The sequence below is a fragment of the Lissotriton vulgaris genome, chromosome 2_1 (assembly GCF_964263255.1).
Source record: "Lissotriton vulgaris chromosome 2_1, aLisVul1.2, whole genome shotgun sequence".
Taxonomy (NCBI): domain Eukaryota; kingdom Metazoa; phylum Chordata; class Amphibia; order Caudata; family Salamandridae; genus Lissotriton; species Lissotriton vulgaris.
Window position 1 is genome coordinate 2,075,834,517 of NC_141687.1, and position 26,978 is coordinate 2,075,861,494.

The 26,978-nt window shown below is 47.3% G+C and overlaps 1 protein-coding gene across 2 annotated transcripts in view; it reads right to left on the reverse strand.

Moving 5' to 3' along the window:
- Window positions 1–26,978, reverse strand: part of MYO5C (myosin VC) — a 971,652-nt gene that overhangs the window by 35,458 nt on the left and 909,216 nt on the right. For both annotated transcript variants that reach the window (XM_086958305.1, XM_086958306.1), the window contains exons 39-40: window positions 8,275–8,449; window positions 1,790–1,870 (exon numbers count right to left, since the gene is read on the reverse strand). In XM_086958305.1, the coding sequence (XP_086814431.1) occupies window positions 1,790–1,870; window positions 8,275–8,449 (256 nt within the window). The remainder of the gene's footprint in view (window positions 1–1,789; window positions 1,871–8,274; window positions 8,450–26,978) is intronic.

The window sequence follows — 26,978 nt, forward strand, 5'->3', positions numbered from 1 at the left end:
AAGACGCATCATCGGGGTGGAGACTTTTTGATGATTTACACACAGCTGCTACTGTTGGTGACCATTACAAGGGACCTATTATGTGGGTGGGAGGGAAGGGAGCAAGACTGGGCTTCATGACACTATTTTCTGGAGAAAAAAAATATATTTTCAAGTCAAAGATTACTAAACAACAATTGGGATTGGGCTGTTAGCCAAAAAATACCAAGTTGTGCTGAATGGATAGGCCGCCCAGCGCATCATTCATGAAAAGTACATAGAACAGCCTACTTCAGTTTCTCATCCGTCGACCTACAAAAGGGACTCCATATCCAATGTGCTTTTGTAACATAGTTTCAGAATTGTGGAAGGTAGGAGTGCTTGTCAGAATGCAACTGGAAATGCGCAAAAGTAGTCATGAAAGAATAACGTTATTTAGCTAACAGAGTTCAGTAAATTTATACAAGTTAAGTTATTAATGGGTGGCAGGCATTTATTTTATCATAAATGTCCAACATTTGTATTGTTAAATACATGAATATAACTAGTTCATTAAAGTTGTTATATTTACTTTTAATTTGATCTATATTTTAATAAACTAATTTGGCAGTTTCTGGTTTCGACCACTGATTAGATAAAGATTGGGCCTTTTCAGGGGAGAGCAGTGGCTTCCCAACAAGGAGTTAGTCACCTCTCTATGTCTACATTGCAGGCTTTACTTAGAGTGTTGTCGGATGGGGATGTGCTCCAGCGCTGGGCCCGGTCTGTGGTGGTTGCAAACGGAGCAAGTAGTCGGGGACCAACGAAAGAAAGTAGGTGCAGACGACCAGAGGAGTGAGCCACTCCGCACTGACAAGCAGAGTTGGTTCAGGAGGTTCTAGCAGGGCCAGAGTTGGCAACCTTTGTGCAGACATGAGTGTACCCCGCAGCATGCTTGGGGCGAGAAACGACTGAGAATTTGGGGCGTACAGCTGCTTCCGAGTACCGCCCCCTGCAGGTGACTAAGCTACCTGTAAAGCTGCAGCCATGTCGGCTATCTTTGCAGTGGAGAAGGTCGATAGATTAATGCGCAAATCTGTGATCAAGACGCAGCATCACAAGCTCTCCCAAGGTTCCTCGCAGTTCTGCAGTCAGGGCAGTTTGGTGGAGCTCGCACCACTTCCGCACTTCTGAGGTGAGAGGGGGTGGTGATGTGTGGGTACTGTGCAGTGTGAGAGAGAAGGCCAAGAAACAAAAGGGATCCTTCCCAAAACACGAGCTGAAAGAAACTGAAAAAAAAAAGCACACATACATGAACATAAATCTGCAAAAGCGAAAGGATACAAGTAATGGGCCCCTGCTCCATGGGTGTGAGCAAGACACAAAAAGGAGGGCCAAAAACACACATTAGCCAAAATAGAAGCAAGCTTTTAGGAAGGACATGCAAATAAACCAATGGACAGGCTGTAAGCCCTCAGAGTAGATACAGCATGTGTCAAAGAGTCAGCGCCTTTGCTGCCTACGCTCGAACTAAAAGAGGAAAATATACAGCCAAAAGAGATACAAAGGTGAAGAGCGCCATTTCTGGGCTGATGGAAGTGAAATGGCAAAAATATAGGAGGGGGTTACGATTCTTTACATTACACTGAGTATCCAAGTTAATTCACTCAGACATTTCATGTACAGAGTTTTACAATCTTTTTTCACTTGACCAAATAGCCTGATCAAACTTTTCCACTGATTTAAGTTCCACTTGTTTTAATGCATGCTGCAATTCAAACACAAGATTTCAAGCTTAGTGGTAAGACAAAATGTAAAAAAAGGTAACTACCTGAACCTTTCGCACAAATGAAGGTGTCACTCGTTTTTCAAAATCATCTATTGGGGTATATGAATTGAGGATCTTTACAATCTGTGAAGAAATACAAATCAACGCCTTCGTTTTAATTACACACAAAAATGCTATATTGATAATAATAATAAAAAAACAATAACATACATTTTTGGTATCACGCTGGGGTAAATTCAGAAAATAATATAAACATGTTCCTACCGCAAAAAAATCAAGCTTCTATTCCAACTTAAGCATTGCCCTAGGAGATTCACATTTAGCCAGGAATAAAAATGGAAAATAACTCTTTATCATCGTAAATGGTTATTGTTATGTAATGTGAAACATATATTTTCCTATGATTCTTAAAACGCATATTTTTGTTGGGACAAGACACGTTTTCGTGGCACAGAATTCAGACAGGGTATTTTTGTTTACAGCCAGGGTGGGATTGCATTACTATATATGAATGTTCACGTAAATTCATATGGGAGTGGGTAAGAGTAAACCATAGGGGATACTGTTATAGATAGTGTGCTTCACAGTCAGAGGTTAAAGGAAATTTTTTATCGAGCAGGTCATTTAGAGGTTACCACTGATGAAGGCTGTTTAGCCCGAAATGCATTGTGTTGGACAACATGAGGTTACTCAGCATGAATTGGTAATTCCCCCGTGTCACTGATAAGGCCTGGATAGGTATTCAGACGGCAAAAAAATGAGGAATTACTCTGTCTTCGATGTGAATGTTAAATAATGGATGATACTTTGAACACATTAACAAAATTTTGGATTAAACATTGGATTTAAACAAGGAACATAAGATTGATTCATTGAGAGGAATGATTCTTGCACGAGGCTGTGCGACTGAATGGCACGTGTCATCTGTACTGTTCAAATTCAAAAATATATTGTTGCCAGACAGCAAGAGAGTGCAACCTGCAGTCTGAGATAGGTATCCACAGCTTTGAAAATATATTTATTCCAGATTTGGAATCATCTTCAATATGAATTTAAAATGATTATCAAAACAGCAAGTAAAGAATCTCGATGTTATAGAATATGAATCCTTGTAAAGGTGTTGGGCATTTTATTTCACAATCTCTCTTCATGAATGTTTTTTTTTGTAAGCAAACATAGACCTGGATATATCTATAGGGAATCTAAGGTAACGTGAGCTACCTTTCAGTTATTTTAATAAATCTGCAACAGGCAGAATACAAAAATTATTAACATTTCAGGAGTACTTTTGTTGCTATATTATTTTATGATCATATTCCATGCAGTCGAGAGCTTCTCAATATCGACACAATATTCACTAAATCTCAGTTTATGAATTGAACAGCCTTGCACTCACTTCAAAAACGCTTTTGTTTGATCATTAGTAATGCCATTCTTCTTAAAGGAAACAGGTTACAATATATATGTTATTACATGGTACAAATCATATCAGCCATGGCCCGGTGAGTAGGTGTATTTTGACAATTCTAGCATTATCTGTGGAACGTGGAAACAAAACGTGAAAATGAAGACATGTCTAGGAATAGATTTCTAGACACCTCCTTTGGTCATCACATCGTTGACACATCGGACTACGCTAGCACCTATTTATGGGGATACAAACTACACCCAAAAATTTGACAAATATCAAGTAAGTCAACAAATTCCCACAATTTAGCAGTATATACACATGGCAAGGGTTAGACCTAATGTGCTTTGCATACTTACCTAAGCTTCTTGCATATGATATAGGTGAAATGTGCATGTCAATCCCTACCATGCCTACCGGCCTGGTCACCCCCACGCTCCTGTGTCTGTGCCTGCTCCCGCAGCCCCAGACACCCGAAGGCCGCCGAGCCCACACCAGCCTCCCGCAGCCCCAGCCACCCGAGGGCCGCCAAGCCCGCTCCAGCTTTTCCCGCCGCCCTAGCCCGTGGCCCCGCCCCCCGCCAGTCGATTGGCTCTCGCTCCCGCCTCCCCGCAGACCCTCACGACCGGCTCCCTTCTTATGACGTCCCCAGAGCGACTGCGCAGCGGACGCGCGCAGCGGGAGCACCGAATGAGCGCCGAAGGTGCGCCAAAGGTAAGCCCGTCTACGCCCGTCCGCGCCTGGACCGCGCCCAGCGCCAGGACCCCTGGCCCCCGCAGACCCCAGCCCACCCGCCGGACGTACGACGTCGCCACCCTCAACGCCGGCCGAATCCCAGGATGCTACCGAGCCACCCCGAGACGCACCCACGGACCCTTCTGCTGCAACTCCTGCAAGTTCACCTGCATCCGGACCTGCACTACTCCAGCACCAACCAAGACCAAGACGAGCAACAGCAGCAGCCACCTCAAGTGCATCCTGCTCAACACCCGCTCCGTCCACAGACACGCCGTCGAGCTCTGGAACCTGCTCGACACCACAGCCCCAGACGTCGCCTTCCTCACGGAAACCTGGATGAACGCCTCTTCAGCGCCCGACATCGCCATCGCCATCCCAGACGGCTACAAGATCATCCGAAGGGACCGCATCAACCACACCGGAGGAGGCATCGCCATCATCCACAGGAACACCATCCGCAGCACGACCAACACCGACAACACCCTCGCACCCGCCGAGCACCTGCACTTCCAGGTCCACATCAATCCCAAGACCACCCTCAGAGGCACCCTCATCTACAGACCCCCGGGACCACGCACACAATTCAGCGAAGACATCGCCGACTTCATCAGCCCACACGCCCTCCCCTCCGCTGACTACATCCTCTTCGGGGACCTCAACTTCCACCTGGAGAACAACAACGACCGCAACACCACCACCCTGCTGGACAACCTCGCCAACCTCGGACTCAAGCAGCTGGTCACCACCCCCACCCACTACGCCGGACACACACTCGACCCCGTCTTCTCATCCAGCAAGGACATCGCCTTCAGCCACGCCACCGGACTCCACTGGACGGACCACAGCTGCGTCCACTTCAGCTTCAGACGGACCACGATCCACCACCACCAGCAACAGGTTGCACGCAGAAGCTGGAACAAGATCACAGCTGACCAGCTCGTGACCGCCCTGAGCAAGAACCCACCCACCAGCGCAACGAACCCCAGCCAAGCGGCCACCAACCTCACGAAGTGGATCAGCGACTGCGCAGACGACCTCGCCCCTCTGAAGACCCCGCCTAGCAGACCCGGTAGCAAGAAAGCCCCATGGTTGACCGACGAACTCAAGAGCTCCAAGAAGAACTGCCGAGCCCTCGAGAGAACCTGGCGCAGAGACCCAACACCGGACAACATGACTGCCCTCAAGCTCGCCACCCGAAAACACCACCAACTCATCCACGCCACCAAGAAAACCGCATTCAAGGAACGACTGGACAAAAACGCACACAACAGCAAGGAACTCTTCAACATCGTCAAAGAGCTCTCCAACCCCAACGCCGGAAACAACGACATCACCCCTTCGCAAGACCTCTGCAACTCCCTCGCCTCCTACTTCCACAACAAGATCGCGGACATACACAACAGCTTCAGCACTCAACCGACGCACGCCACGACCGAACCACCGCCCCCCACCACCACCCTCCGCGTCTGGACCCCAATCAGCACCGAAGACACCGTCCGCACAATGAACTCCATCCACTCCGGATCTCCTACCGACCCCTGCCCTCACCACGTCTTCAACAAGGCCGACGCTGTCATCGCACCCCACCTGCGGGACATCATCAACACCTCCTTCGACACCGCTACCTTCCCGGAGAGCTGGAAGCACGCCGAACTCAGCGCTCTACTAAAGAAGCCATCAGCCGACCCCACCGACCTCAAGAACTACCGCCCCATCTCACTGCTCCCGTTTCCTGCAAAAGTCATCGAGAAGACCGTCAACAAGCAGCTGGCCGCCTTCCTCGAGACGAACGGATCCCTCGACCTCTCGCAGTCTGGCTTCCGGGCCAACCACAGCACCAAGACCGCCCTGATCGCAGCCACCGATGACATCCGAGCTCTGCTTGACAACGGAGAAACAGCGGCCCTCATCCTCCTAGACCTCTCCACGGCCTTCGACACTGTCTGCCACCATACACTAGTGCAGCGACTCAGCAACGTCGGAATCCAGGAGAAGGCACTGGAGTGGATCATCTCCTTCCTCGCCGGAAGGACACAGAGAGTCCGCCTCCCTCCGTTCAGATCTGAAGCCACCAAAGTCATCTGCGGCGTTCCTCAAGGCTCCTCGCTCAGTCCAACCCTCTTCAACGTGTACATGAGCCCCCTCGCAGACATCGCACGCCAGCACAACCTCAACTTCATCTCCTACGCCGACGACACCCAGCTGATTCTCTCCCTCACCAACAACCCCGCCACCGCCAGAGCCAACCTCCACGAAGGGATGAAAGAGGTAGCCGAATGGATGAAGAACAGCCGCCTGAAACTGAACTCTGACAAGACGGAAGTCCTCATCCTGGGATCCTCACCCTCCGCCTGGGACGACTCCTGGTGGCCCCCCGCCCTAGGCTGCGCACCCAAACCAACAGACCACGCACGCAACCTGGGCTTCATCCTGGACTCCACCTTCTCCATGACCAGACAAGTCAACGCCGTCTCCTCGTCGTGCTACAACATCCTGCGCATGCTACGAAAGATCTTCCGGTGGATCCCCACCGAGACCAGGAAGACGGTCACCCAGGCCCTCGTCACCAGCCGTCTGGACTACGGCAACTCCCTTTACGCCGGAACCCCCGCCAAACTCCAGAAAAGACTTCAGCGGATCCAGAACGCCTCGGCACGACTCATCCTGGACATCCCCCGTCGCAGCCACATCTCTGGACACCTGAGAGACCTGCACTGGCTCCCGATCACCAAGAGAATCACCTTCCGACTCCTCACCCACGCACACAAAGCCCTACACAACCAAGGCCTCAACAGCCGCCTCAACTTCTACGCTCCCAAAACGCCAGCTTCGATCGACCGGCCACGCCCTCGCCACCGTCCCCCGCATCCGAAGAGACACCACAGGGGGACGGTCCTTCTCCTACCTCGCCGCCAAGACATGGAACTCCCTCCCGACCCACCTCCGCCTGACCCAGGACCACCTCGCCTTCAGGAAGCAACTCAAGACCTGGCTGTTCGAGCAGTAGCGGACCCCCCTCCCCTAGCGCCTTGAGACCCTCTGGGTGAGCAGTGCTATATAAATGCTTTGATTGATTGATTGATTGATTACCATGAAAGATTGCCCATTAGTACAGGAAGAGGCACCTGTTTTGGACAAATGTAGATAGCAACGAAGGAGAATGTTGCCACCTCTATCCTCGGATACAGAACATGAAGTGCCATTTGTAGATATTAATTATATTGCACATTTGAGGACAGATCAATTAAATAAATACAGATAAGTAGGAATGGTGCCTCTAGAATTTTATTTGGTGGGTATAATAGACAGCTGTCATGTGAAAATCGGGGTAAAACACAGTTGAGACGAAATGCCTCGCACGGTTTTGGGAATCTGCTCTTTTCTCAGTTGCAGAGATTTCGGAGACGAGATAGTAAAACATTAAAATCCACTGCACGAAACTTGGTTTGTCTGAAAATAGGGTGACAACATTAAAATTAAATAAGGACTAACTTGATTAAAACATTGATTATATTGATTCTATGGTGCAGATACATGGATTTATCGAAAAATGATTTCCTGGTTAGGTAAAAATGCTACCTTCTAGACTAGCTAATGATGAAAAAAGTTAAGGTTGGGCCACTTAGCTTATCTCAAGGAGTACATGAGAACTGGAGGTTGAGGAATGTTTTGTGTATGGTTATGTAGAAAAATATGTTCAGTAGGCCTATATGGTATGAACCTAAGCAGAAAATTAGGTAACTGAGGCCCATAATGCACTAGTTTTGTTATACATAGTGGACACATTAGTTCATAACTCCAAAATATACATTTCAATATTTTAAGATATTTTGAAAGTCTATATGTGGCGATGGAAGCCCCAGAAATATTTCAAGTTGTGGCATTAATTCCTTATTGTGGAACACTAAATTAAGCATCAAGATCGTATGGTATGTTAGAACTACAAATAGAGCTGCCTTCTTCAGATGCAAGCCAAACATGATGGGAGCTGTGCGTCTCAAAAGTGAATGTGCATCTAGCTGCATAAAAGCATCATCACAACCTACAAAATCTCAACCAATATTAAATATTTATGTTAATGAAGACAATGGCTTAACGCAAATTGTCCCCCCTTGGCACAATATAACAAGAAGACCCTCTAGTTTCACTAGGACTACACGCCGCATTGATCTTCAAAGGTGTTAAGGGGAATGGCGTGGCCCTGCACTGCAAGGATTAGCCACGCCCATCACTGATACAAATGATGGATGCAAAGCTACGAGTTCAATTCAAGGCCTGAATTTCGTAAAAGATGGTCTCATAACAGCAAAGGTAAATTTGCAAAACAGTTTAGCAGCGGCGGGGGTGTGGGACCTGGTGTGGGGCGTGAAGAGGCCAGTACCTGAACGGTGGAAAGGGCAGTGCAGCGATCACATATTTCTTTGGCATCTTCGTCTGTGATCTTCTTGACCTGAAGCAGCCATGCGGCTTGGGAGAGGGGCTCCAGGGTCTCTTTGGCAGTGCTACTTTGCATATTCTTATCCTTCAGCCACTCCTCCAAGTAACTGATGTTGCATCTAGAGTTTAGGAGGCAAGTAGGTGAAAAAGGTGAGATTGTTCTGAATGAAAAACATGAAATACACACTTTGAAACCGAGATAGAGCATCAAGGCTCCCAATAGCTAAACTGTGTTTCAAGGTCTAGAATTACTTTCACAGTATAAAAGGCATTAGTAAGGATTATATGGCCCCGTCTGCACATTTCTAATATTTGGGCTTGTTTCATAGATAAAAACCTAATAAAAACAAGATGTACTATCTCTACCACAGTATACATACAGGAAATTCTGAAAACATAGATATTTAATAATCAACACATTCCCCATTGCCATATGAAGCTGACGTAATCTCATGTAACTATTATTGCCCTCTGTTATTATTGCTTGCCTCAAAATTAGGTGTTGGAGCTGCGGAGTTGGGTGATAATAAGACTAAGGGTCTATTTCCAGCTACTTATTCCTAGCAGCACGTGAGCAATAAGGGCATTAATACCTGCCCACACAACCGCATTCCGTGCATAAGGAGATACACATCCACTCTACCAATCCCCACATGTCTCAGCCCCACACTTCCCATTAACTGAGGAAGGGCTATCAGCTTAGCAAAGAACAGGAGGTAGTGAACACATTTTAAGAGTTCTGATGGTCTGAACCATTTTCAGCACTTCACAGAAAATGCCAACATTGCATTAGTAAATCAGTGAGTGAATGTCATCACCAGCAGCTGAGATCAAAGTCAGGGTCCCTAACAATAGAGAAAGACAAATATCTTCATGCTAGTGCTCACTCAATGGGCCACTAATGCTACTAACGCATAACTGTGTGGGTCTGGGCAGTACCATGTTTGGTGCTCCCTCTTCTGCTCCCAGCGCCTTCTCTGGCCTACTGACAACGTAAGGACAAGGCGCTGAGATAAGCAACCCTGACAAATCCTGGGATCCCCATGCTCATGAGATTTTCGTTAAACACTCCAAGCTGTTTCTGGATTGCCTCTTTCAAACAGCATCTCACTCTGCTGGTTTGCATGTCAGGAGCAGGGAAGGCAGTCAGACGACACTGCTAGCTGCAAGGGATCGCAAGCATTAGCAAAGACAACAGGTTTGGAATTGGCTGCTTACGATTTAGCTTTGTTTGTAAAACAATTTTGTACAACGGCACGTTTTGTATGAAAACAAGCATTGTCTAAAAGCTTATATATGTGTGTGTGATGAACAAGTACACATTGCAGCAGTACTCCAGGGTAATGTAGGAGACTACTCTTTGTCTGTATGTTAACATTGTGTAAGAGAAGAATGCCGTCACTCACAGTGAGGTAATACTATGGCAGAAGTGGGCTAGCCTTGTGCCTCCTGGTGTCTGCTGTGGTGGGTGGAAGCAGATCAATAGATAAAGAAGGCTGACTTATAGCCCCTCTAAATATACACAGAATGTATACATATATTTTTATTTCAAACAAAAGGTCTTGCTTGTGACATAACGGTAGGAGCTGTCGACTTTGGAGCTGGGCAACCAGATATGAGTCTCGTCGTCGGCTCAACATGCTGTGAATGTGGGAAAATTGTCAGCTCAACATCCTACGAATGTGGGCAAATCGCTTAATCTCATTGCGCCTACCAAAAATGATGAATGCGTCCTTGTGTAATGTTTACTGATGTTTATGTAAAGTACTCCAATACCTTCGGGTCGAATTTGGGCTAAATAAACCTGCAAAAACACCAGACCTGAGAAACACCAGTGTGGCATTTGGGCCATCATTCCATGCAGTGCAGCTATCAATGAATGACAGCGGAAATCGCTGTTATTGCTGCTACAGTCATTCAGTGACACCAGCTGGAAGCCGTGAGATTAGTATCTGTCATGCTGCGCTGACACTCCCATGGTTTTTAGGTTAGCCTAGGCAACACGAGCTGTTTCTTTGACACATGCTGTATCGAGAATATGCAAAAAGAACAACTGATGCTGATCAATGTCAAACACTCACCCCAGTACAGGGATCTGGGCCTAAATTCATCGTTTTTTTGCTCCGCATGCCATTCTAGTTTGAACCCAGCCATATGCAAATTAGTCTTGACCCTGTTCCCCACGGGAAAAGTCCAGGCCGAAATGCCAGGCCAGGTCCTCCCTAGACCCGGAAACAAGCATCCTGGGACCTTCATTAGCTAGGTTAGCTTGACTCCAGTGTCATGGAGAGCACAGGACCCACGTCTTGGCATGCCTGTTTCACTCGGGGTCACAAATGCGAAAATAACAAGTGATGGACAGAATGTTGATCAAAGGCAAACTTTCACCTAGGTACAGCGATCTGGGCCTAAATCCAGCATTTTTTTTTGCTCCCCATGCCATTCCAGTTTGTACCCAGCCAATTGCAAATCAGTTTTGACCCTGTTCCCATGGGAACAGTCCAGTCTGAACTGCCAGGCCAGGTCCTCCCTGGACCGGAAGCAAGCATCCTGGAACCGGTTTCAGGGCATCACCCCATATCAGCCAGGGTAGCTTGACTGGAGTGGAATCGAGAGCACAGGACCCACGTCTGGGCATACCTGTCCCACTTGTGTTGACAAATGCAAAAACTGCACCACTGGATTCAAGCTAACCTGGCTGATGAGGGTTGGCAAGCCCCAAAACCGGTCCTAGGATGCTTATTTCCGGTCCAGGTAGGACCTGGCTTGGCAGTTCGGGCTGTACTGTTCCCATGAGGGACAGGGTGAAGACTGGTTTGCATGTGGCTGGGTACAAACTGGGGTGGCGTAGTGGTCAAAAGTGGATTTAACCCAGATCTCTTGACTGTGGGAGAATGGTTAATCATTCAGCTTTCCGTCCATCATTTGTTGCCGTTACAATTTTCACTTTAAGTTGGACAGTATGCCCAGACGTGGGTCCCTTGCTCACTGTGCCACAGGATTCAAGCTAGCCTGGCTGGTGAGGTGTGACATACCCCGAAACCGGGCCCAGGATGCTTGTTTGCAGTCCAAGAAGGACCTGGCTTGGTAGTTTGGGCTTGACTGTTCCCATGAGGGAAAGGATCAAGATTGATTTGCATATGGCTGGGACCAAACAGGGGTGGCTTAGTGGGCAAAAGAGCAATGGATTTAACCCAAATCTCTTGATTGGGGGAGAATGTTTGAATCATTCAGCATTCCGTCCATCATTTATTGCTGTTACACTTTTCGCCCTAAGTGGGACAGTATGCCCAGATGTGGGTCCCCTGCTCACTGTGCCACTGGATTTAAGCTAGCCTGGCTGATGAGGTGTGACATACCCCGAAACCGGTCCCAGGATGCTTGTTTCCAGTCCAGGGAGGACCTGACTTGGTAGTTCGGCCTGGACTGTTCCCATGAGGAAAAGGGTCAAGACTGATTGGCAAATGGCTGCGACCAAACTGGGGTGGCGTAGTGGGCAAAAAAAACAACAGATTTAATCCAGATCTCTTGACTGGGGGAGAATGTTTGAATCATTCAGCGTTCTGTCCATCATTTGTTACAGTATCTAGAATATTGGACTCAGGAACTGCCCATCTTCCCCTAACTATCATTTGTAAATGCTGGCTTCTGATTGGTGAATACACTTAGTATTCCCTCCTTTTGGGCTTTTGTAACCTTCCATGAGGACTGACTCGGTTACTTGTGCTCTTACTCATCATTTTATTTACGATACCTTGTGGGCCCTCTTTTTTTTGTTGACTTTTTGCTTTTGATCTAACACACACACAGCATTTGCATTCCTATTTTTCCTTCTCATCAGACACGTTTTGAAGGTGGTATGTTCTGTGCACTTACCCCTCCTGTGTTTTGCTTTTGGGCTAACACACACAGCTTTTGTATTACTTTGTTCTCTGCGATAGTGGATAGATTAGGTTATTGCAGTTTCAAACCTTGGGTGAGAGACGCATCTTTGTGTGCACAGCAGGAGGGCGGTGGAGCAGGCTTCACTAATGCTGCCTTCCTAGCAGACTCTACTCCTAATGCGGAGCTTATATCTCTCATTGCCTGGATCCCGCAGACTGAGCCTTACCCCTGCGTGCCAGGAACCGGATGAATTCTCTTCCCACCCAGCCTGAATCTTGCTAGGCTTTACCCTCTCCTAGACTGGACCCTGCAACCGTTCTTTCCTCTCAGGGTAGAACCCGCAGAGCTGTCCTCAGTCCCAGCCAGTTCCCAGCAGTCTTTACTGTGCTAACTCAATGCAAGTGTGCCCAGTGGAACCACTGAGCGAGTCCTCCTACAGAGGCTGCCTTGTGTGTGAGCATGTGTTTGTATCACCACCTGCCAGTCTGCTTCACACCTCCTCCTGCCTCTGCTACTCTTCTTGCCAGCGAGCTCAAACCATACTCTGATCTTAGGAGGGATACCTGGCAGAGTTGCTCTGCACGCACAGCTCCCAGACTCAGCTCACTGAACTCATGTGTAGGCACAGACTCGCTGGGGTAACAGTCACTTGTCTGCACACATCCACTCTGGGCTTCGTCTCCAATGGGATATCACATCTAAGTAGTACACACACATTTGGGAGCGATGTGTTGCAAAGTTTACTGTCCCATTTCTGGAACATTGTGAAACAACTCTGCGAAAAACTATGGTGGACACTTTTACTGAATGTGCTGCAAATTGCTATCAGGAAGATTGTATCCTGGGGCTATTTTCTGTGATTACCGCTGGTGAGCACACACATTTTGGACACAATGTTTTGGAGGAGTAAAAGCTGTATTGCTTGTTGATATTCACATTTACACACTGATTAGCATAAGTGCTGCACTGCGCTTGGACACTAACTCCTGCTCTACGATACATTCTCATCTGTGTCTTCACCTCTGGCCCCACACATGCACCCCTGCCCCGGGAACAACAGATAGGAAGAATAAAATACAGAGGATAAAAAGTAGCTGTTATGACACTTCTTCTGCTGCAGCTGCTAGACGAGTTCCTGTGAGCCGAGTCTGACTACTCAACGACATGCCGGAAGTGCCTCTTGCCGCCCCCTGCAGGCTCACACTGCCCTCCCACAGTTTTGCTGGGTGTTGTGTTGGGCATGGGGAAGCGGTGTTTTCAGCCTCACCATGTTTGCAGCAGTGGTACATGTTGATGTACATTTTTGCAAATGATGCACCTAGGGTGACCAACCGTCCGTAAATTTCAGACCGTCCGTAATATGGACCTCACATCCGTTGTCCATGAGCATCCTTTTTACGGACGCCTTTTGTCCGTAATTATGGCCATTACAGGGAGCAGCACTGCTCTCCTGCGAGAATGGGGCCGCCTCGCACTCCTCCTCGAGCTCAAGAGCAGCCCCACCCTGCCCATTGTCATTTTTATGCCGGTTGATTGCCACATACAGAAGGACAATGGGGCAGTCTGGGATGTTAAAGCATGTGGTGGCCTCCTTCTGCCTCAGTTTACAGCAGGGCATTCTGTTAGATGGATAAACGGTAAAACGCCCATGCTGCAATGTGAGAATACAGTTTATATAAAGAAGCCTGTGAAACAAGTAAAAAAGAACAGGTTATAGTTCTTTCACTGTCTCATCATTTTAGAACTGATGCACTTTCAATATTATATTCAACAAATCCATGGGTGCTGCTTTTTTATTTAAAGCAACTAACAACCATCGACAAAGCCAACAGTCCTGGCTTGTTGTTGGTGTAATGGTACTTGCTGTATTACATATCTGGATGCAATGACAGAAACAACATAATACCAGTCGGGCGGAACACTATGATAAGCATAGATTTTTAGCCCAGTTGTTTTAAGCCAAGCCCTTAATTACATTGAATACCCCTTTTGAAGAGACCCCCCAGTTTTTTTGCCCCACTTTCGGCCCTGGAAACAACACCATGTCACAGTCACCTCACGTCCTGGCACTGTGCATCATGCATGACTCATGATTTCTAAGTTTCAGATTGCCTTTTTGCAGGGGCATTGTGAACCCTCCCCCACCCCACCCCTAGCTTTAAGAACCACATGTAGAAAATTAGAAATATTGATGTACATAAGCAACGTTCATTTCCCTTTTCCCACTCCTCTCCCTGCGCGTACCATGAATACCGTAAAGCATTAACTACATCCCACTGCCAGTAAAGGCCTGTACCCATGTGTACATGACAGCCATTTTAGGCACCCTGGCCTTTTGCCCGCCTAAGATTAGAATCACCGGCTTCCCTTCTGCGTGTATTCGAAACCTCTCTCTCTCTCTCTCTCTCTCTCTCTCTCTCTCTCTCTCTCTCTCTCTCTCTCTCTCTCTCTTTCACTCTCACATGCATAAACCATGAAACCCTCTCCCTTTTGCGCGACCCTGCCCTGAAAGGCAGCCCTTTTGCTTGACCCACGCAAACCCCCCATTCCCTCTTGAAGAGGCATCCTTCGCCTTAGCGGACATAGCCCTCCCCAGCTGCACCTGACTGCCCCCGCTCTCTCATGTACGGGTCATAAGATCTCTCTCTCTCTATACGACTCTGCCCTTGTGTCCACCCTGGCTCCCCCCTCCCCCTCCTTTCTCCTCACACGGGCAAGTCATAAACCTTCTTCTGCAAGACCCTGTCCTTGAGAGTCACGGCCGCGCCTGACCAACACCTCCTTTCCTTCCATGAATGCCCCTCTGTTGACAAGCCTTCCCTCCGCGCTCGATTGTCCACGCGGCATGAATACCACTCCTTTTGTGACCCCCTTCCCCCGAGTCCGGCTGACCACACATGTCCGAGGCCATCGCCCAAGCCAGGAGATACCATTTACTGCCCTTATTGTATGAAGTCACTCCTCTTCAAAGGACCCACTGTTGATCTTGGCCATCCCATCCCCTGGGCTATGATCAGGCGCACACATCCTAAACAGTTGACGGAACACTCAGCTGCGTGATTGCCCTCCCCTCTTATCAGCAGGTCAAGGGTCCCTATTGTGAACACATGTGGGGTAGGATTGACACGAGGATTATGGGGATGTCTTTTCCTTGTTTCACACTATCGTGATTGTAATGCCAAGTGTTTTGTAAAGTATAAAAGACGGAGTCTCAGCTCACTTGTTAGAGCACCTCCTGAAAGACACTGTGTTTCGTGTCCGAAATGACAGGCTCTCCTCATGAGAAATAAACTCTGTTCTTGATTCCTGCTTCCAGCGCCCGTCTCTTTATTTGGTAATTATTCAGAATGGAAACTAAGAGGCATCTTGCGCCAGCAGCCTGGGCATCGGTAGTAATCTGGGCTCCCATTTCACAATTGGCGTCCCAACGCGGGGTCCATCAGTGACATAAGGTCCGGTAAGAGAGATCCAGACGAAGAAGTGAACATCTAAAATGATCGGAGTATACCTGCCTTGAGAGGGCCCTCGCCCGGCTGCCGATTGAAAGAACTTCACCAATTCTGAACGGACCTCTCTTGAGTGACCTATTGTCCTGACTGGAATCCCACAGGAATGCTGCATGGAGAAAGAGAACAATCGGGCGCTGGAGGAGGAAGACGAAGAACTGTCCGTATGGTCCGGTCCGGGTAAGATTAAGTAGGGTGTTTTTACGCCTGATTGGTAGGGTGGTTCTATCCACCTGATTGATTGATTGATTGTATTGGAATCGGTATTTGTATACTGATATTGTTGGTATTGGTTCATTTAGCTTTGGATGCTACTTGAAATATTGGTTCTCTTCTTGAGAACGAGACATTCTCTGTTTGCAAACGGCGGTGAATAGGAACGTTCGTCCCTCTTTGCAGATAGAGAAGGGTAGGTAATGCAGACTTTTGTCCCCGTTGTAATCCGTCATGCCTACCTTTCTCCCCACTGATTGTTTGGAATCGATTAATAATCGATTGTTGCTCTTTGAGATCTTCCCTGTCTGCAAACAGAGACGAATAGGAATATTCTGTTTCCCTTTGCAGATAGCGAAGGGCAGGTAATGCAGACATTTGTCCCCGTTGTAATCCGTCATGCCTGTTTTTCTCCCCACTGATTGATTGGTTGCCTGGACATTGTTGTTCCAGGAATTGTTTCGTTTGAGGTATTTTCTATTTGCAAACAACGTGGAATAGAAATATTCTGTCTAGTCTTTGCAAGTAGTAAAGGGTAGGTTATGCCCCTTTGTGAATTCGTCAGTCCTACCCACTCCCCACTGATTGGTTATTTGGGGGGTAGCTCGCATGGTCCGCCCAGGAGACTACCCTTATGGAGGACATATGCTCCCCACTCATGGGCCATTTAGTGGAAGTAGATCATCTGGTCCGTCCAGGAGGCTACCCTAGTAAGTGGAAGTACATCCTTTGGTCTGTCCAGGATGATACCCTAATGAAGGAATATATGTTCCCCTTTTGATCGATAATCTAGTTCCACCCCGGACCATTTATTGGAGGGAACTTGTCTGGTCCGTCCAGAAGTACCCCCTAGTGAAAAGGACACATAAAAATATGAAGTGATCACCGTTCCCTACTAACAGAAAAACTTTAGCTCGAAACACGCTAAGGAAAAGAAGGAAAAATAAAAAAAAAAGAAATCGGGCTAAGTCAGTAACTCCCTGATGAGCTTTCGACTTCACTAAAAATAAGAAACATTAGAAACAGTTCGTAATAAGAAATATAAAATGACGAAAAAATCGACAGCAAGATAGCCACGAGGTAGCTAGGCTCCACTGACTATTCTTGCTCCCAACATGTCTGCCTCATTACCCACCACGCCCAAATAACGGTCACATGAAATAGATACAATTGAATAGGTACCTACCCCCCATTCCGGAAGCTCCCGAAGTGCAACAGGTCCGCGGTTACGCCCATCCGGAAGGCGAGGCCTCGATGCGTGCAGGGCTCGGCTGGCCGCAGTCGAAGGGGGAGGCTGTAGGGCGGACGGCCCGAGGAATCATGGAGGTCCCCCCTTTCCCTCTTCTGCCGCCCTGCAGGCCACGGGGAGAGAGGGGGCTGTCTTGCCTCGGCCACCGACCACCCCTCTCTCTCACCTGATCCGGCTTTCGTCGAAGGCCGAAGCCAAAACGAGGATGGCGGCATTTCTTTGAGCTATAATGGCTGCAACTACACCCAACGCTTGACAGTTGCAGATAGTCCCGCCACATGTCGGCGCCTGGACAATTGTAGGTAGTCCCGCCACATGTCAGCGCCTGGACAATTACAGGTAGTCCCGCCACATGTCAAAAAAAGGGGGGGATGTCTTGCCTCAGCCACCGACCCCCCCCCATCTCCAATGGCTGGCAAGGCCCATACCGAAGCGCTGGAGCCGGAGAACGGCGCGGGGTCGCTGGAAGGGGGAGGCGGCGCGAACGAGCCTCCCCCACCTCCCTCCAGGTGGAGGCTTCCAGCGACACCCCAATGCTCTTACTTAAAGAGGGTCAACATCGAAAAGCGGTCTTTTGCCCAGGACGGGCACACGCCCCATGCCTTCTCTCCTCAACTTTGAAGATTCTATGAGAGCCGGGGGGCACCCCGATCCCTCCGCATGGGCGCCCCCGTCCCCCTCACTGGGAACCGCGACATCGGCGCACTCCTGCCGGCGCCAGCCTCAGTTTGGAAATGGCTAAAACACAGCCAAGGTACAGACTTGTTCAGTTCCGGTGGAACACCAGAGTGACCCGGTAGGAAAATTGTTGCCGCCCTCCCCACTCTTTGACTAATGGTCCATGTTGTTAGACTGTTACCACATTGCACAAAAACTTTTTGAACTACCAACGGAAGGTTCTGGTCCAACCACGAGTCATTGGAGACATTCTGACTATGCTGGAACCTGCCTGACCTCGCCCAAAATGGCGCCGATACACGAAACAAAGCTTTCAAACTCCCTGTTCACCCGGATTGCTCGAATCTTGATGCTCTGAGATATGTGTGCATTTTTTGGACAATGAAAGTTGATAAGATGGATAGTGATTATGTGCTTAGAGAAGAAAGCAATACAGATATTGATCATGTGGTTGGACAAAGAACTGATTTAGGGTGGGTACTAATTATGATTTGGAAAATGAATTGGTGTAATTTAGACAGCGAATGAGCATTTGGATAATGAATTAATGAATCAATTGAAAAACTGAATTCTTGACATGTATCATGCTTGCTCTGTAGGGAAGTTTCATACGATTTTTTATTGCACTGCTGCAATTTATGCCATGAACTGCCACCAACTTCGCTTTTCTTATGTACAGTTTCAATCTGCTCCGTGGCCGGTCCACTGGGTTGTAGGCCTGTATTTATACACCAACACTTTTTATTAAAAGTATTTTGAAAAAGAAAGCATAGTTGTAGCGGTTGCATTAATGAGTTTTGGATGTTTTGCTACTGTGAGCGAAGAATGAGTATGATGAAAGCTGAAGGTTAAAAAGGCCCGATATTTAGCAGCTACACTATGTATCACCGACAGCCGGAAAAGTGTTTTTAGACGCCCTTGAGCGATACCACAGAAATACCACCTGATCGCCACCCTTGCACATGACCTAAAGGACCACGATCGTGTGATTCATGTAGATCCGCAGACCATCGATGATTATCTATCTGACACTGCTGGTCCTTCTGGGCTTAAATGCCGAGATGGTAGAGAATGCACCACAGGGAGATAGGTCGAGTATGTGGTAGGTAAAAACATTTCCGGATTTATGCGCGCTGATGTGTTTTGAATGTTGCCCCCACCCCCCTTCTTCTCCTCCCTTCTGCAGGTCCCGTTGGAACGTCGACTGAAGTATGGGAAAGCAACGATCGAGCGACCGACAAAGGAGAAAAAGGGGATCTGAGCATAGTACTTATGCTAACAAGCTTTGACAGACGTAGACGTAGATATGACTGTTCCTTCGTTAGAGCCTAGCGACTGGGAGGATGGACTGACATAGAAACTTGACGGGTACTGTATGACGGAAATGACTCGACATTAGTTAGAGCCTAGCGACTGGGAGGATGGACTGACATAGAAACTTGACGGGTACTGTATGACGGAAATGACTCGACCTTAGCACGCTAGATAACGCGATTATGACGTTTAATTAGATAGGGAAGGGACTAGGAAAAGTCCTGAGGTAAGAGCACCCAGGCACCACCCGTCTGGGAAGTTAGAAATATTGTTGATGTTCGAAATGTACCACCTCCTTCTCACCCTCTTATAGATATAACCAAGCTGCCTGACTGTTCTGCTGACCAATGCTCTCTGTTGCCTCAGCCTGGAGAACATCCAACCAAAGGAAGAAAATAAAGTGGTTTAAGATCCACCTATGGGCAATAGCCCGATCAGGTTAATTTCTGACCGGCTGACCGAGGTGTAAGTATTGACGATTGGGAGCGCTCGCAGAAGTAGTAAACGAGAAGAGAAGAAGGAAAGGTAAAAAGAACTCAGCCCATGGATAAATAGGATATTAAAAATGCGCAGAATGCGCAAGGAGATTTTTGTTTGGCCAACAACTGTTTTATGGTTTGTCGTGAACGCTTTTGTATGTAACACATGTACTGTCTTCCCTTGTCTGAGTTTGTGTATATGTAATGTACGAATTTATGTCTTCCCTCTGTCTGTGTTCGCGTGTTACCTGACCTCTGTTGTTCTGTGTTGTGAGCACACTAAATGACCTATTTTCGTACACGTCTCTCTCTCTCTCTCTCTCTCTCTCCCCCCCCCTTATCTATCTCTCACTCTCTCTCTCTCTCTCCCTCTCTCTCTCTCTCTCTCTCTCTCTCTCTACATGTCATACGTGTACCGAATGGCTCGTTTAGATTGCGGACGACTCTCACTCTCTATGAGAGTCTCCCTATTTCCTCTTCCTTTTTGTGGTAAAATTGTGCCCCACCGGCACCAGTCTGATTGGATACTTATTGAACGCGAAGGTGTTCAGCAAAATTGACCGAAACTAAAATGATTGTATCTCGCCGTATTACTACCTCTCCTTTCTGCAAAATGAATGAACTCGAATTGGCTGAGAAGGAAAGGACAGGTAAGACGACTAAGGTCCCCCAATCTGGCCATTTATAGGGGAACTGTATGTCAATGGCACCTTATTTCTGTTCCTCAGAGACGAACGCCAACGTCTAGATTGTCCCCCAATGCCCAGATTGTCCCACCCCCTTTTGCACCCAAGCGCGAGCGCCCGAAGCATCCCCGCCCCATTTGATAGACCCCAGCTGCTGTCCCGGATATAAACATGATGACCATGAGTAACTGTCGTCCCTCGAGAAAACCCTGTTTTGCCTGACTCTCGATGATGGCACCCCCGCCCTGTTTGAAAAGGTTAGCCAGCCTTGAAGGGAAATGCTCCGAAATGTTGAATATGATGAAATGCACAGTTGATGGGAATCTTATTTATCCTCACTTGAGTTATAAATAGGACGATGAATAAACTTGGCATGAACTCAGTAGGAATGCCGACATATGCACTGCTTGGTAATAGACCTCTGACTGTGACCGATGAGCGTATCTCCCAAATGCGTAGGATTGAGGGAGGAATTCACATGCATAGATGTCTTCTTCTGCCAGTTCTCTAAAAACTTGTTTTGTACCTATTTCAAAGATATACGATCACCGGAGGAGAAGGGTCGGACGTGACACACAGCCTGGCCGCAGATCATGGGACACATGCGACATCGACCAAAGGTGGAGCCCCAGCACGACAAGAATACGGGACGAGACAGCACTCTCCAATGTGGCAAAACGAAAGGATGAAGGGCTGTCCTGAAGCCTTTTGTCTGCCTACCCACACGTGCCTGGAGCTTCCGTCCCCCCTCTTCAAGCCCGGTTGATGGGCTTGCTTGCTTGTTATCATTTGCTCCCTTGGTCCCTTTGGTGTGTCCCAGGAAAATCTGCCCCCACTCCGCCCTCTCACTCCCATCGACTATCGAAACCACACACCCTCTTTTCCACGTGACTTCTTGTCGAAAGGAAGAACAGCATCCAGGTGGAAAAGGGGTGCGCCGCAGGAATATAGGTGCCGAGCATAAGGCGCCGCCAAACGGATTGTTTAGGGAACAGGACTGTGGTCTAACAGCAGAGGACTGACCGCACCCTGCAACGCGTAAGGATAGAACCGAGCTGGACCTATAGCTCCACCGCCGGTGCTCAACAGCGCCAACGAAAGTACACGGACTAGAGCCTACCAGTGATGGCTCACTACTAAAAAGACACTGTGACGAAGAGATCTTGTGTATTGAACTGAATTCCGCCCTCAACTACTTGGTCAAAATGTTCATTGGTCACATTTTTAAGTCAGAAACATTTATGCTATGTAGTGCTTTGAAAATGATAGGAACTCGACAAATGCAATCTCCTATGTGCCGCATTCTGCCAAACACATCAACTGTCCATGATTATATGCCATATGCTAATATTGACAATGCTAATTCTGCGACTGTGCCTGTTTATATGTACCATCATCGATTACGAAAATGAACTTTTGCTATGTAAAAAGGGGCGACTGTAGAAAATTAGAAATATTGATGTACATAAGCAACGTTCATTTCCCTTTTCCCACTCCTCTCCCTGCGCGTACCATGAATACCGTAAAGCATTAAGTACATCCCACTGCCAGTAAAGGCCTGTACCCATGTGTACATGACAGCCATTTTAGGCACCCTGGCCTTTTGCCCGCCTAAGATTAGAATCACCGGCTTCCCTTCTGCGTGTATTCGAAACCTCTCTCTCTCTCTCTCTCTCTCTCTCTCTCTCTCTCTCTCTCTCTCTCTCTCTCTCTCTCTCTTTCACTCTCACATGCATAAACCATGAAGCCCTCTCCCTTTTGCGCGACCCTGCCCTGAAAGGCAGCCCTTTTGCTTGACCCACGCAAACCCCCCATTCCCTCTTGAAGAGGCATCCTTCGCCTTAGCGGACATAGCCCTCCCCAGCTGCACCTGACTGCCCCCGCTCTCTCATGTACGGGTCATAAGATCTCTCTCTCTCTATACGACTCTGCCCTTGTGTCCACCCTGGCTCCCCCCTCCCCCTCCCTTCTCCTCACACGGGCAAGTCATAAACCTTCTTCTGCAAGACCCTGTCCTTGAGAGTCACGGCCGCGCCTGACCAACACCTCCTTTCCTTCCATGAATGCCCCTCTGTTGACAAGCCTTCCCTCCGCGCTCGATTGTCCACGCGGCATGAATACCACTCCTTTTGTGACCCCCTTCCCCCGAGTCCGGCTGACCACACATGTCCGAGGCCATCGCCTAAGCCAGGAGATACCATTTACTGCCCTTATTGTATGAAGTCACTCCTCTTCAAAGGACCCACTGTTGATCTTGGCCATCCCATCCCCTGGGCTATGATCAGGCGCACACATCCTAAACAGTTGACGGAACACTCAGCTGCGTGATTGCCCTCCCCTCTTATCAGCAGGTCAAGGGTCCCTATTGTGAACACATGTGGGGTAGGATTGACACGAGGATTATGGGGATGTCTTTTCCTTGTTTCACACTATCGTGATTGTAATGCCAAGTGTTTTGTAAAGTATAAAAGACGGAGTCTCAGCTCACTTGTTAGAGCACCTCCTGAAAGACACTGTGTTTCGTGTCCGAAATGACAGGCTCTCCTCATGAGAAATAAACTCTGTTCTTGATTCCTGCTTCCAGCGCCCGTCTCTTTATTTGGTAATTATTCAGAATGGAAACTAAGAGGCGTCTTGCGCCAGCAGCCTGGGCATCGGTAGTAATCTGGGCTCCCATTTCACACACAGCAAGGTGAAGTTCTTGATGTTTCTCTCTGTCTGCAACTCTGCAGACAATGGCTCGGCTCATAATGTGAAAATGATGGATGGATGAGTGAAAGGGTAGATGATGGGCGAGTGAATTGGTGGATGGATGAGTGAAAGGATGGATGGATCGATGAATTGATAAGTGAAAGGGTGTATGTCTTGATTGATGAGTGAGTGGAAGGGGGGTAGATGGACAAAAGGATGGATAGATGAGTGAAGAAGTGGTGGGTGGATGGATGGATGGATGAGCGAACGGATGGATGGATGAGTAATCGGGTCAATTGATGGATTCATGAATGGATGAGTAGATGAGTGGGTGGGTGTAAGAATAGATGGATAAGTGAAAGGGGGATGTAGAGAGAAAGGGAGGATGAAAAACTGAAAGGGTGAATGGGTGGAAGGATAAGTGACTGGGTGGATGAGTAAGTGAAAGGATGGCTGGATGAGTGAGCGAATAGATGGATGGGTGGAAGAGTGGATGGATGAGTGTACTGATGGATGGGTGAAAGGAAGGATGGATGAAGAATGGATGGATGAGTGAAAGGGTGGATGGAGGGATGGATGAGCGAAATGATGGATGGAAGGATACATGGTGGATATGTTTTCAAATGGTTGAATATGTTTGAATATAGATGGGCACACAGAGGGAAGGACAGAATGAATGGCGAACGACTGAATGATAGAAAAAAGAATGAGTACACCTTGTAGTACCCATTATCTTAAATGACATTTCCTATACATTGTCTTTCCAGTTTATATGAGCCATTGTCTCTATATGATGTGTGTGTGATGTAACACACTCCGACACCCTGCCCTACATACTTGGGATGAGTAGCACTGTAAAAAAATTAAATACACATGAGAGACAGTCTATGTGAAGATGAGGGCCACCACTGAAGGGTGGTAACAAGGCCGGACTGGCTGGACCGGGCATCGGGTGTTTCCCGGCTGGAAAGGTGGGTGGGGGGTGCGGTTGTTACTGGGGGCTGGCACTGCAAAGTTCCTTGTATATCCAATAGCTTTCAATCAACAATAAAAGCGGCCCCACTTGTATTCAGGTGTGGTTCACCATTGTCTGGTGACTAATACCTGCTGGAGCGAAATGCGAGTTTTGAATCGTTTAAGGGAGCAAGCTGCGGGCATACTGAAAAACCGTGAGGTGCACGATTGTCTCAACCTAATATAAACCTATTTTGACTTGTACTTAAGTGGCTGTCTATTTACTTACTTTTATACTACAGCGCGTCCTCCTCTAACATGTCTGTAAAGCTTACCCTTTGTCCCGACGTTTTATCCTGAATTTTGACCTCCTGGCCTGAATTTTTGTCCTGAATTTTGACCCTTTCTCCTAAATTTTTACATTCACCATCCTGAATTTGCACCAATGCCAGTTGGTCACTCTAGATGCACCCGGTGAGCACAGCTGATGGTCTCTGCCATCATGGAACACTTCCCTCGTCTGTTTAGCAAACTACATCCATTGGAGGTTTTCTGCGAGCCAAGGGCTATTGCACTTGTTTGCTAAATAAAATGTTAGTAACTAACTCGGGCCCTAATGACAGATAATCATCTGGTCACGGTTTCCGAGCTCTGAGTTTGTCGCAGGGATTCTGCTCCTACACAGAACTGTGCACAGAGACCCAAGACCTCAGTGAATTGTGGTGGACCAAAAAACTCACCTCTGTACCTAGAAACCCTAACCAGCTAGCATCAGTGTCACATTAGATCTTCGTCCTATAGCAAAGGAACCAATGATTAGACAACCCAAAACATGCAACTTAGGTTATACTCAGAAATGGTGGGAAGAAAGAACACTCTTTCGTTATACTCTCATACCAGTCCACAACAGGAGTACAATGATGGTAAAAATAGTGCAACACCCTCCCTAGCTAGGAACGATGTTTTATAAATTATAGAAGGGATCTTAGGCTTGTTTAGGGGACCCCATACCTCCAAGGTCAGCAGGTGTGAATCGCATCAGGATCTGCAAAAGCTATCTGTCTGTCTGGAAAAATGGGCTTCTTCCAAGTGTGTGAAATCATGCTTACTGTGTCATATTAAAGGCGCCAGAATCACGTCGGCCTTGCAGCTGCATATATGTTATGGCTAGAACGTGGGCCGATCAGCTTGAACAACAGCTACTTTGTTATGATGACCTTGCAGGCTTTAGAACTCAGTGTGCAGAGTAGAGTCAGGATGTAAGTCTAGGGATGCTGAAAACAAGCCCTTCTCATGTGAAGAATTTCACGCAGCCTAACTTACAACAACAATTATATTCAGTGTTGTGTGCAAAAGCAGCATAAAGGTAAAATAGTGTTTAAACTTCTAATAGGCCTATGCTAACTTAACAATGTGCGCAACAGGGCCCAGCCCTCACCACACCCACCCTTGATCGGAGAACGGACAATAGCGGGGGCACATATTTAGAACGCAGAGTTCAAGATCGAATGAGACCGAACCAAGTTCAAAATTTCGCCAGAGTACAAGCCAAATTAGTAAATCATTTTTTTTTTTAAATCCAACGGGGATGTACAACACATGTAACCTGAAAAAGTGATAGAGAAAAAAATGAAGGGAAAAATTTCACCAGTCCATTACGTGTCTATGAAGCAGAAAAAAAAGATCATTACTTCAATCCTACAGCGTATAGGCACAGTACGTTGCAACCGCCTCCAATAGGAAGTCTTTGTTATCGTCAGCAAACATTTCCGCCATCCAATTCAGTAATGGAAAAGAACACACATGTTCCTCAACAGCCAGAGCCTCGAGCACCATAAGAGGACAACTCGGTGTTCTTCGAGATAACTGTGTGCCAGAAAGTCATTGGCTGCAGTCCAAATGTTCCGATTGCCTAGGACAATGAAAAACATTCCCAGGCAGTGTGGAACATAGGCAATGTAAGACAAGGAGTTCACAAAAAGGTTATATTAAAAAAGCTTTATATTTTAATGATTACGACAATTTTTAAAAACAAAATCAATAATTTCCAATGGTACATTTGAGAATCATTATATGTTGAACAATAAAAGAAAGCGAATTATGGTAGCTTCGACCCGCGTTTAGACACACGGTGTCTTCGTCAGGAAATACCATAAGGTTAAAAAGTCTGGAAAGTAGATTTCTCGTTTCAAACAGTGTGTTGCAGACGACGCATAAAAGGTGGACAGGCAACTGGAGCCAGCGTTTAGGAAGATTCTGCGCACGTGGTGCTGTCTACGGCTTGCTCTGGTGTTTGAGAAAGTACCAGGGCGTCTACTGATAATTAGGGCACTGCCACCGCGTATGACTCTGCTCTTATTTTAATGGCAGTCCTGTTAAAACTAACAAGTTAATCACAGGGCGTGTGAATGGCTTGATAATAGCCGTAAAATTAGGTTGCTTGTAATGTCAAAGTTCTGCGAGGTAATGGATGCCTCCTAGTAATCTAGCACCACGCAGCTAGTGTGGGGCCGTAAAATGTAAGTGGCTGATAGTGCCGTAGTTCATTGAGTAGTTTGCAGCTTCGCCATATCACCACGAAGTGCGAGATCATCAGGAGGCATTCCTTGCCCCGAAACTACGGCACTATCAGCCACTTAAATTTTACGGACTGTTTGAAATGAGAAATCTACTTTCCAGACTTTTTAACCTGATGGTATTTCCTGACGGAGACACGCCTGTGTCAAAACGCGCGTCGAAGCTACCATCATTCGCTTTCTTTTATTGTTCAACATATAATGATTCTCAAATGTACCATTGAAAATTATTGATTTTGTTTTTAATAATTGTCGTAATCATTCAAATCTAAAGCTTTTTTAATATAACCTTTTTGTGAACTCCTTGTCTTACATTGCCTATGTCCCACACTGTCTGGGAATGTTTGCTTTTCATTGTATGCTTGACCCTGTCCCAGGATTGATATCTAATTACAGGGGGTCCTTGTTACTTACAAG